The sequence below is a fragment of the Hermetia illucens genome, chromosome 4 (genome assembly GCF_905115235.1).
Source record: "Hermetia illucens chromosome 4, iHerIll2.2.curated.20191125, whole genome shotgun sequence".
Taxonomy (NCBI): domain Eukaryota; kingdom Metazoa; phylum Arthropoda; class Insecta; order Diptera; family Stratiomyidae; genus Hermetia; species Hermetia illucens.
The window spans coordinates 155,815,356-155,827,780 of record NC_051852.1 but is presented as its reverse complement, the minus strand read 5'-3'; the positions used below and the strand labels follow the sequence as shown (position 1 = coordinate 155,827,780).

The following is a 12,425-nucleotide window of genomic DNA, read 5'->3' as shown; positions in this document are numbered from 1 at the left end:
GGATTTCATCATCGCAGCTGTTATCGGTTGTGATTTTCGACCCTAAATAGGAGAAATTGTCAACGGTCTCAAAGTTGTATTCTCCTATCCTTATTCTTCTTCGTGTTTGTGTTTGACCAGTGCGATTTGATGTTGTTGGTTGATTCGTCTTCGGTGCTGATGTTGCCACCATATATTTTGTCTTGCCTTCATTGATGTGCAGCCCAAGATCTCGCGCCGCCGATCTGGATGAAAGCGTCGTGTCGATATCGTCAGCATAGGCCAGTAGTTGGGTGGACTTGAAGAGGATCGTACCTCTTGCATTTACCTCAGCATCACGGATCACTTTCTCGAGGGCCAGGTTAAAGAGGACGCATGATAGGGCATCCCCTTGTCATAGACCGTTGTTGATGTCGAATGGTCTTGAGAGTGATCCTGCTGCTTTTATCTGGCCTCGCACATTGGTCAGGATCAGCCTAGTCAGTCTTATTAATTTCGTCGGGATACCGAATTCTCCCATGGCCCTGTACAGTTTTACCCTGGCTATGCTATCATAGGCGGCTTTAAAGTCGATGAACAGATGGTGCAACTGTTGTCCATATTCCAACAGTTTTTCCATCGCCTGCCGCAGAAAGAAAATCTGATCTGTTGCTGATTTGCCTGGAGTGAAGCCTCTTTGGTATGGGCCGATGATGTGATACCTCTATAATTGCTGCACTGTGTGATATCTCCCTTTTTATGTATGAGACAGATAATGCCTCGTTGCCAATCGTCAGGCATTGATTCGCTGTCCCATACCTTGAGCACAAGTTGATGAACCACTTGATGTAACTGGTCGCCTCCATATTTAACCAATTCGGCTGTAATTCCATCGGCTCCTGGCGACTTATGATTTTTTAGCCGATGAATTGCACGGACTGTTTCTCCTAAAATTGGTGGTGGCAGTATTTGTCCGTCGTCTTCAGTCCGCCCCTGGTGCGGTTGCTCCCTGTACTTTTCTAGTTCATACACTTGTTGGTTCTCCCAGGCTTCCTTTTTCCGTCTGTGAAGTCGCTTCTCCGCTCGACGGAGTTCGTGATAAATCACTGCGCCTGCCCCGTTCTTTGAGAATGCAACATTACTCGGTATGCGGTATTCTTCCGTTCCGTTGCTACCTTATATTCATCGTCAAACCAGCCATTCCGACTCATTTTGCGGCTGAGGCCAAGGAATTTTTTGGCCGTATCAATAATAGCGTTCTTCAGGTGATTGTGAAGATCATTTGTTGATGCTTCATCTCCAGGATCTCAGCTGACTGTGGTTATTGCGGCATCCATTTCAATCTTGTAGGTATTGCGGAGGGCTGTGTTTTGGATGGCTTCAGTATTCACTCTCACTTGATTATCAGAGGGGATTTTAGGTGGTGTCGTAATTCGAGCTCGGAGCATCATGCCAACGAGATAATGGCCCGAGTTTATATTGGCACCCTATATGTTCTGACAATCCTCAAGGCTGAGAGGTGGTACTATCAACACGTGATCAATTTGGTTGAAAGTGGTCCCATCTGGATAGGCCCACGTATGTTTGTGGACCGCTTTCCGCGCAAACCAAGTACTTTCAACAACCATTTCGTGTGATACTGCTAACTGAATAATCCGCAATCTGTTATCATTGGTATCCCAATGTAAGCTATGGTAGCCGACGTATCGCCCGAATATGGGCTACTCCGAGCACATGGTTTATTGGATGGCCGCTGTAGTATATGGTGTAGCGGCTCTTCTCCAAGAAACCAGTCCCTGTCCATCGCATCTCTTGCAACGATGTTACATCAGCCTTATATTGGGACAGGGCTGGCATTCGGTCTGTACAGGGAGTGTACCTTCCATGAGAAAATGTGCAAATCGTTAATCTGTTCTCGTTGCCGGGTAGGATGTTGTAAACTCCATCCTGTCCTTTCGTGCCTTCGTGACGTCAGTTTTCGGTGTAAAGTTGTCAGCCCTACCCAACCCCCAACCTGGAGGAACAGTTGGTACAATTTGTCCCTTTTTAAGTGATCACCGACATTTACTTCGTTTCAGTGACCAATTACGGCAACAGGTTCGTTATTACTACTGCTCGCTTAGAACAATTGTGAATGGATCACATGCATTGAATTGAATTATTTTATTGATTTATGTACTTTGAATCACCGCGGATGACTCAATTCTGCCCGATAACTTACTTCTACTTACTGTACATTAGAGGTTGGTAGGTTATGCATGTAATATCACAAAAGTGGTATAACCTTAAATTGTAATATCACATTACCATCATCGAACGCGACCTAAACATTACCAGACATCCTAACGTCACCGTATCATCACCCAGTAGAGAAATTATATGTATTATATCACAATTGCGATAAATAATGTTCTGCAATGTTAGTAGCTATGTGTTATCATATCACTAGCCATCACCGAGCAATACTATTTGTGTAATGTATTGTTCAATACAACACACCTTTCTTCCAAGTATAAGTGATAGCAGCGGCTGTTGAACGCCGATACCGATTATTACTTGGAAATCTGTTTGTGTTGAAATTTCCCGCTCTCTTGACTGGACTTGGAAAAATGATTTCGAGTTTGCGCGTGACCTAACTTATAACTATGAGTATTCTTTGCTTAATACAGAATCCCGATCAAAACAGTAGGAAAAAAATCATATACATACTTGTAAATGATAATGTTTAGGAATGTCGATGCCGGTGTGATGCCACATGACAAAACATCAACGAATAATATTGTAATGCATCTAACGACAAAATGGAATACGCAATGGTCAAACGACAATTCTGAGTAGGTGGAGGCAACCAAAAGGGGCGAGCTCTCCGAAAAACCTAAAAAGAAGGCCTACTGAAACTCCATCGAACTGTTCTGCCGACACGCGCTTGCCTGCTCTTTGCTAGACATGCTCGGGTTGCAGGGGTCCTGTGAATACTTCAGTGGAGCTTCAGTTCTTGCGGGCCGATTTTGACGGTCAATTTCAGCCATTTTGTTTTAAGTTTTGGGATAGCTTTCCCCTTGCCCATCACCAGGGCCTTAGAGAGGAAATACGGGGCCGGGGTGAAATGCGAAATCACCGGGCTCGGAATGAAAATTATACCGTAGCCTATATAACGACGAAATCTATGAGCGATACCATGACCCTCTGGTTGTGGATAAAATCCGGCTGAACAGGTTTCGGTGGGTGGGTCACTTAATCCATATGGATGAGGATGATCCAACCCCGAAAATCTATAAGTGCGATATCTTTAGTAGAAAAAGAAGACGAGGCAAACCATGCCTGAGATGGAGCGATGACGTAGGTCAGGACGTCAACGCCAATCACATATCTTGTCGACGGGACACTTCAGTGGAGCTTAGTATCTGTGCTGAACCTTCACGGTCAATTTCACTAACTTTTAGGCTTTTGGGTTAAATCTCCTTCTCATTCAGATCGATTCCGGTCAACCAGAATGATCTTACACCATCATCCAAACTTAGGAACTTTGTCTCTCCAGCTGAGGTAGTCAATGTAGGTCATCCTGTTCAGTGGATTGCTTGGCCTGTTCGTGTTAGAGGTGGTAATGTTGGTTGATTGGGCTAAGCTCAGCTTCGAGGGGCTCTTAGACTATGCGCTAAAGAAGGCAGCAAAGGCTAGTTTCTATAAGCAACAATGATTGGCAATATCAACGGCAAACTATTGTCGTAGACAACGCTGTCAACTGAAAAATGCGAGCTTAGTACACCGGATAATTCTACTGACAGTGCGAAGGCTGTTTGTAATAGCGGTGAGTCAAGGGTGTCACCACAGAAATGAAAATGGATATGGACATCCGAAAAGCCACGCAGATGGCAACTAGGATGAGGTAATTCCAGAAAGCTCAGTGGAATCTAATTACTACTTGCCACACTTCCTTACGGGGTGTCTAAGTTATTGCACTGAATGAACCCCTTGGGTATCCAAAAGCGGCAACTGGGTGTCACTGTCAATTGAATGGCCCATTGTTCGCGTGCCTGTTCCACATTGTAAAAGATACGGTTAGATTTTTGGCCTAACTCCTTTCTTTGTATTGCCTAATTTGATCTAGTTTTCGTTCTGCAGTAAGGTTTTCGCCAGCCAGCTTTTAGGGATATCGAATTGGTGGACCTCGGCGTAAAACCAAGGTGTTTGAAGTCCCTTATTAAGGAAGACCTAGACCGGATACTGGTTGTTGCGCCGTTGATGATGATGATGGGATGGAAAATATCTGGGGCCCATAGCATACCTTTTTTCATTAAAATATCTATTCCGGGCCCCCGAGAAAACTCCGGTCCCCTCCTTTCCCACCCTCCTCTCGTCAGGGCTGCCTATCGCCCAATCATATTTCGTCATTAGAAAAAGTTTGCACGTTTTGTAACCTCACAGACCAAATTTAGTTCTGTAGAGAAGAGGTTATACAGAAGTTGACAGATCACGTCCTACAGGAGAACGGCCTACTACTTGGTCCTTAAGAAAAATTCGGGGGTGAAAACTATGCAAAAATTCTGAACCCATAAAAAATTTCGGGCCCGGGGGAATCACCCTCTTCCCCCCTCTCGTTAGACCTGCATATAATCGATTCGTATCTTGAATAAATATGTAGTTCCTAAATACTTATACGATTACTTCATATATCCAACTATCTAACTAATTTTTTCCTTATTTCCTAATAACCAGTGCTTGTCGTCCTTGGATTTTATGGTCGTTACTAAGCAGATAAAACATCAAAGGCTTACAATTCATTTGTATTTAGATTCATTTTGACTCTGATATCTTTATAGAGTGTGAATGCGGAACATGAAGCTTTATTTATGTACCATTGAACATATACATGAACTTTACTACCCAAAATCAAAGAATCTTCGATAATTTTTCATTCATGTTGCTGTATCTTATTTAGCATAAAGGTCAAGTGTAAATTTGTTTTTCGCGGAAAATAAAGGTAAACCCCATAAACAATTAATTATAATTAGGTTGTAACGTGAAAATGTAAATATTTTGATGTTCTGGTGAAATATTGTGACAAACTCAAGCACGAAGCTCAAGCTATCGCTCATGTCAGTCCTCTCCTCCCTTTGAAGGAGTTCATGCCAAAGTTCCTGAAGTATATTAAAAGCAAACAAACTCGGTTGGTTCTTATCCACCAACCCAGGGATGATTTCATAACATCATAAACAAATGCCAACATACCACCTAATTGGGTCTTATCAAAATAACGAGGATAACCACCAAAGACAATATAAATGATCCCCCAACGGAAACATCCCGATTGGCCTATTATATCCGCTTTTTATTGAACCACCCAAAAGGATAAATCCATTCAACATATTATGTTTGGAGTACTTCGGAGAGCAACGAATAAAAAAAATTAAAATAAAGTGAAACAATTTCCCTTGATAAATCCCAGTACATATACAAATTGGAGTCGTTTTTCTCTTTTGTTTGGAAATCTGTTGTATAAATTTTATGACATGTTTTATGCTTTTCCACACAAATCGTTAAGCATATTTTATCGCCATTCACAAAAGAATAGGTTAAAATGCGATGTTGATGGCTATGAACTTTCCTCGGCTCTCCTTGAAGGAATGCTGGGAATTTCTCCTCTTGAATATGTAATGACGCTACACGGCTAAGTACTATGGAAATCTGATGATAGGAGTGCTCTGTGTACACATGCCCGAAAAGCATTTTCCGCACAACGAAGAACAGTACTCCTGTTTTTCTTAGTCAACGCGACGAAAGAAAACAGCATAACGTTTTCAATAGGATGATATGAATTTTCCTTTGCGAGTGGAAAAGTTATAGGTCCCAATAAGGATGCGAAAGGACGGTTCATTGTTTGACTATTAATATGCATCTCGAGATGCCTTTCATTGATCGAATCGAAGTGGAAAATGATGTAATCTAAGGGGATTATGTGATCCCAGAGAATTGTTTATTGAATCATTTTCAATATCCATTGAGGATGATTATTATTGGGGGATTTGTGATAATGGGATGAGGTTAAGAGTAATCCATGTTCCCGACATAAATATGCATACAAAGTAAACGAAATATGAATGTAGGACGAAAAAATATCATCAGCATCCCACCAAGCAGGAAACTTCAATGAGTTTACAAAACTGAGTGATTGATGAAGTTGTTTCCCAACAGCTTGGTGAATATAGGCTGAATATGACTGTACACGAGGCGATGCAAATACAGGGAGACGAAATTAGTTATTATGATGCTCTGGCATTGAAGATGTCACCATTCCATCCACCATTCTGTTAAGGGAAAGTCGCACCGCGTCCTTGAAAAACTATTGTGCCCTTTTTACTGGTTATAGTGTACCTATTGATCATAGTATCTTAAGCAGGCCTATAACCGTTAGGAACTTTAGTATGTTCCCTACTTCCAGATTTTTCAGTTTTGCATCTGGTATTAAGTGTTCTCTCAGATGCCTCGACCTATTTAGCGCAAGTAGCGGACACTGTTCCAGGACGTGTATAGAGGTTTCGTCCTCCTCCTCACAAAACCTGCAGTCAGTGTCCATAGATATCCCTAGCTTCCCTAGGTGATAGTTTAACCAACAATGACCAGTGAGAATTCCCACTATGATTCGGAAGTTCTTTTTGGTGAGGTTTAAGCAATCCTTTGTGCATATGAGTTCGTATCCCCCAATAAGCACCCTGGACTGCTCCATCCCTGGTAAGCCCGCCCAGTATAGTTCCCTCAACCGTTCCTCTTCATTTCTTAGATTCATAACCATGAAACCGTTTCCGATTCCACAAAAGGGGTCTGGTCCGTGTAAAGGCGTCCCTGCTTCCGTCTTGACTAGTTCGTCCGCTGCCTTTTTGCCTTCCAATCCAGCATGGCCTGGAACCCAAAGTATCCAGACCTTGTCGAACGAGCCGAGTGTATTCAGTCTCTCAAGGCGTTCCCATACCAGTTTAGAGTTCACCTGGTTCGACCTAAGTGCCTTGATCGCTGCTTGGCTATCGGTGAGAATAGCTATGTTCTGCCCCCTATAGTTGTAAGCTTCCCTTAGTAGAGTCCTCCTACAAATTGATAAAATTGATTAGACCGTTCCTTGGAATGTCACTGTGATGAAATATCCATTCATGCATCTGCATGGAGTTTATTTTCATATTACCATTTTTTCCGCGTGGGTGTATGAGATTTTTACCCATTAAACAGCCCCCCGCCCCACGCAACCACTATATGGCATTGAATCACGAATCAGAGTCAGCTCACTCTAGCTTCGTTATCTTTTTTCTCTACGCAGCGTAGGTAACCGCACTTTTCTCCTCTCCTCTTCCTTTAACAGTTTATTCTCGATAGATGCGATCATGGAGTTGATCGCATCCCAATCCTCTCGACGTGCTACCATTCTCAGCAAAAGATTTTCTGGTACCAGCATCTCTCCGAGAGTCTCATCCAGGTTCCTCCTTTTTTCCGTAAATCCTGAACAGTGGAAGAACACATGCTCTGGGTCCTCTGGAACTCCATCGTACTCCACTCCTGTGAAGGTACGTGAGAAACTGGGTCAGATTATAATTGATCTCACCATTTCGTCTCTTTAACCATACCTTGATGGCAGGGATCAGCCCGTGAGTCTAAGCAGTCGCGTACAGCATGATCGAGCTCACGACCCTGGTTACAAGCAACGTAGAGGTATACCGTGCCTTCCCGAGTTCGGCATCATCCTTGCGAGAGCTATACTTGACCCTATAACTGAGTTTCCCGCCAATCACCACTCCCAAGTATTTTATGGTCGGCTAAATAACTATCAACAAATACCAATCCTCGCTAGGGAATACCGTATTAGACTACAATTGGCCGAATGCATTTTTCACGACCAGGATTACCACCATGCAATATCTGCGGATACTACTCTTCAAGTGGATTGTATCCTCGGCCAAGCCAGTAACCAATTTGATACTGTCAATCATTGATCTGGCTTTGCGAAACTCGTATCGCCGATTTGAAAGCCCTCCTTGGCTCTCAGCAACCAGCAATAATCTAATGTAAATTACCCGCTCTAACATTATCCCTACAGTGTCCAGAGGTATGCGTGAAGACAATTCAACTGGGGGTTTATCAGACTTAGGCAGCAGAACCAACTCCTGCCACTTCCCTGCCACTGAAAATATCCCATTGGACATGTACGATTCGAGCAACCCAGGGAACTTGTCCGGTCTTTATTTCACGACAAGCACCTAAGCTACCTTATTTGGTAACCCGTCCAGCCCCGGGGCTTTACTGTCGCCTATCGTACCCCAGATCTCTAGCAACTCGTCCTTGGTGGCTGGTGAAGTTGCTGTCACATTCAGTTCGCTGGAGACTGTCCGTATCTATATACCATCTTTCCGTATCTATATACCATCTTTGCGGGAGGAATAACCACTTTATGATTTTCAACAATAGAGTAAGGCATGTGATCTGTGAAGATGAACGGGCTCCGAATTGTCACATCATGATTCCAACCAGTAACGCTAGAACTTTCATTCAAATCGATTAAAGCGCAAGTGCATTCAAAAAACCGTCGTGTGTCCTGATGTTGTAGTTGTTACCAGATGGTCGGTGTTGGATAATGTTTTTCAAAGACTGAAAGATTCTAATTCACTTGACGTCGGACCGGGCCAAATAGAGGGCAACTCATTACCACTTTTGGAAGTGTTAAAAAAAATCAAAATCGGCGGGTTTTTAATCTACTGATTCCTTCTTTCCCTTTTCGTCGTATGATCTATGAAAAAGTATAGAACCAATTGCCTATTTTTTTGTCAGGTTCGTTTCTACATGTCTAGTTCACTCAGGGCTCCTTTCTTTTCTTCTCATATACGTAGTTGCCATTACTCCTTGAAAAGATATAGTGCGTCAACCACACCTACCCGCCATCGTTAGCGGCTACCTGACTCGAGAAGACAATCGCACACCTCCTCGACTATTCAGTGCCAAGTACCCTTGGAGCGAACCACTCGTCTGCCATCTTGGGAGAGTGGATTCCACTGGCAGGTGAAGCCGGTAATGATGTCTGACCTACCCATTGCTACCTCCGCCCGTAGGCCTGTGCGCCGACCAGGTTCTTCGTTTGAGATTGTACCAGGACAGCGTACTTCGATGATGCGACCCAGACAGGTCACGAAGGCTTGGAGCTTTTGAGTAAGAGTGGAGTTCACTTTGCATGTGCTACCCCCATATAGCAACACAGAAAGAACACAAGCACAGAACAGAAACTTCTGATCTTGTTGTTTTTCTAACAACATTTCGAGTTTTTAAACAAGGCGGCGAAAGTGAATCCAGCATTGCTGATGCGTCGTCAGGATTCCTATGTACATATACAAATGGATCACTGCGTCCGACGTTGTACTTGCCTCCCTTTCCAAATCCAGAACCATTTGGCCAAAGTCCACGACCCAGTGAGTACGATTAGAGAGCAAAGATGTCATCAGCGTAGTCGAGTTGTTTGAAAAAAGATGTCATCGTCCATTGTATTCCTCCGCGCCCTCCGGACAGAGCAACATGACCATCGGTGACAGGATGCAACCCTGGTGAACTTAGACCTGATTTAGACCTCAAAATCCTTCGAGATTTTACCTCGGTACAGCACGTACCATTTTCCGCCTTCTTATGTTGCTCTTAGTTTGTTAGTTGCTATTAGTTTTTCCGGAATGCGCTTTCCGCGTAGAGCACACCAGATTCACTCCCTATTCACACTATCGAAAGCTTTCTCAAAATCGATGAAAAGTAGATGAAGCGAAGATCTATACTCTAAGCACTGTTGATCTGTAGTGGTCAATGCGGAAGGATCCGGAGCGGATGCTAGTCTGTCTTAGTCAATCAAGCTTTCAAGATGTTCTTTCATGCGTTCCAGGATTATTTTGGCTATTACCTTTGCATTGCAACGTCAGGGATCATGCAGATACCCCTCTAGTTGTCACACTCAACACGGGTCCTTTTTGTTTGAAATCTTCTATCACTCTCCGCGAATGATGTCGGAATCCCAAAATGTCCATACAAGGGAAGTAATAGATCTGTAGTAACTCCAAGGGCAACGGTAAAGCAACTCCGTAGAGAGGCGGTCAATCTTAGCAGCTTTACTCCATTCGAGTGTATGGATAGCCGAAATAATTTCTCTTTTGCTTGGAGGTACAGTCCATATCTGCATGTCACGGTAACTATCTGAGTACCTTCAGACTCTTGTAGTCCAGTTCGAATGGCTCAAATCCTTTACCCTCCAATGTCCGAAGTCCGTGCCCAGGTTCTCTTCACCCAACATGCGGATGATGTCCCCATACGATGACCAGGTATCCAATATCCGACATGTGCTGTCCTACGCAGCTTGGTAAGGTAAGGCAGCTTCATCAGTGCATTGGAAATGGAGTAGCCCGTCGCGAAAACCTTGATGATTAAATCTTGGCTTCGTTCCAGATTCCGTCATATTTTCCACAGACAACTCCCGCAGGATGCTAAATTATCCCTCCAACAATTTGCCATCCTTGGAGGAAACTCCCATGGCAGCGGTTAGAAATGAGACTGCTCCTCATCCTTCCCGCCTTCTGTCTGTGTTCCTGTGTTGCTTTCACTGATTTGATCACCATCGCCACAGAACGCACGAATGTAGGTCCTGGTTCGGATCACAATTAAGCGTTGTCCACCACATATATGTTGGGCTTACACTTCTTGCATGCATTCCCAGTTTGCGCCCACCTTCTGCCATCTTACGTCCGATTTTTCTGGACATTACCATCGCACCTTCGCACCTTCTTCCGCAGTGCCTTCCTCTACGCTGACTTGGAACTTTCCCAGGTTCACAGGGTCTGGGCCGCTTGGCTAAATTTTCACGCAATGTAGTGTCCACGCCGCCAGCTTCCCTTTCTTCCATTCTTCCTGGTAAGGATGAAGGGGAAGGTTTTGATAGGCAGGAATCAACCTATGGCCCTCTTTCTTAGTGACTGATATACCATTCTGCCAAGCCTTCTTCTTTCGTTTGCGGGTAGATTTGGGCTGTAATACCACGGGCGAGCCGGCCGTAGTCTGACTTCCCATTTCTCCAAAGTTGAGAGTTTCCGTACTTTCCTTTTCTGTTGACTGCACCGTAGCTGCTAACTGAAGGCTCTGCATTGAGCTTGAAAGTAGGCCTTCTACATTTTCCCCGTAGAGAGATATGAATTTGGGGAGTCCATCAAAATCCGCACCTCGGCTGTGACCTGATTGCGGATGAATTCGAAGCCGGTGACTTCTTATCACTTCGAGAGTTCCATAATCATGTTTTTGTTACCCCCTTAGGGTAGTAGTAAACTACTGCAGGCTTCCCCACCACGACAAGGTGGTGTCAGAGAGGGAGAGATGCAGGACCAGTTGGGACCAATTGGTGATGCCATAAATTATATTCAACAAACAATTCAGCATTCAAAAAACGATGGTGTGGAGGAAGTCAATTAAGTTCTCCAGAATCCTACAAATAACCGACTTTGAAATTAATAATAAATCTACCTTTTTTGAAATATTGAATTCAAAACTTAATGAAAAACTCAAGTTTCTCATCCAATCTATTTTCACTTCATCCGTAACAAAATGAAAATTTTCCAGATCGTGCATAATAAACAACGAAACCAATCACGTACTAAATTTCATCATTTAATTTATTAAATTTCAGCTGGCGCAATTACTACCCATGGAGGAAAACTTCCTACTACTCTTCCGATTTGATAATCCACTGGAATCAAGCGTGGAATTCATGAAGGTAAGGATACAACTTTCCTCATTTCCAATTTGCCTCGTTCCTCGTGGCCTCAATCATACCAACAGGAAACGGCAAACTTTCACCGGAACGCTTCGTTATCCTGGCGTGTTACATCATTCCGCTCCTTGTTAATTCGCACCGCGAGAGGGAAAGTACAATCAAATCGGGATGGGGTGAAATGAAATCACTTGAATGCATTTAATTAAGCCTGCAGTGCTTATCAAGCTCTAGTGGAGTAGAAGAAACAACAATTCAGAAGTAACCATCGGGGTAAGGATAACAACTAGCAAGATGGAGTCGGTCAGCAATTCAGTCTTCAGATAGATGAAACACCCGCAATTTAAATACCCCAAGCAGATACTCACGATTAATATAAATAAATAAAAAATAACTTGAGCTCCAAATAGCAATTCCGCAACATTAATTGTTTGCCAGTGCCATCCGTTGGAGCAGAATCTTCTGCATTGCTGGAAGCAACTCTTCACCCGATTTAACTCGATAAACGAATTCCGTCCAATTCTGCTACTTTCCCGATATTTTCATGGTATCACTACGAAGTTATATAGTTTCGCTAAGAAGCAATGCCATAGAATACCAATAGCCCGAGGACTCGAATTAAGTTGAAAACTGAAACTTCCGCTTCCCTTCTCCGATATCAAATTCTCTCCCCCATCTTGGGGATGAATCTTATCTCGCGAAA

General features: G+C 43.5%; 1 protein-coding gene across 4 annotated transcripts in view; it reads left to right on the top strand.

Annotated features, from left to right (window-relative positions):
* The window catches only part of LOC119655119 (calbindin-32), a 356,244-nt gene that overhangs the window by 234,194 nt on the left and 109,625 nt on the right, over positions 1–12,425 (top strand). For all 4 annotated transcript variants that reach the window (XM_038060846.1, XM_038060842.1, XM_038060844.1 and 1 more), the window contains exon 8: positions 11,639–11,725. In XM_038060846.1, coding sequence (XP_037916774.1) covers positions 11,639–11,725 — 87 coding nt within the window. The remainder of the gene's footprint in view (positions 1–11,638; positions 11,726–12,425) is intronic.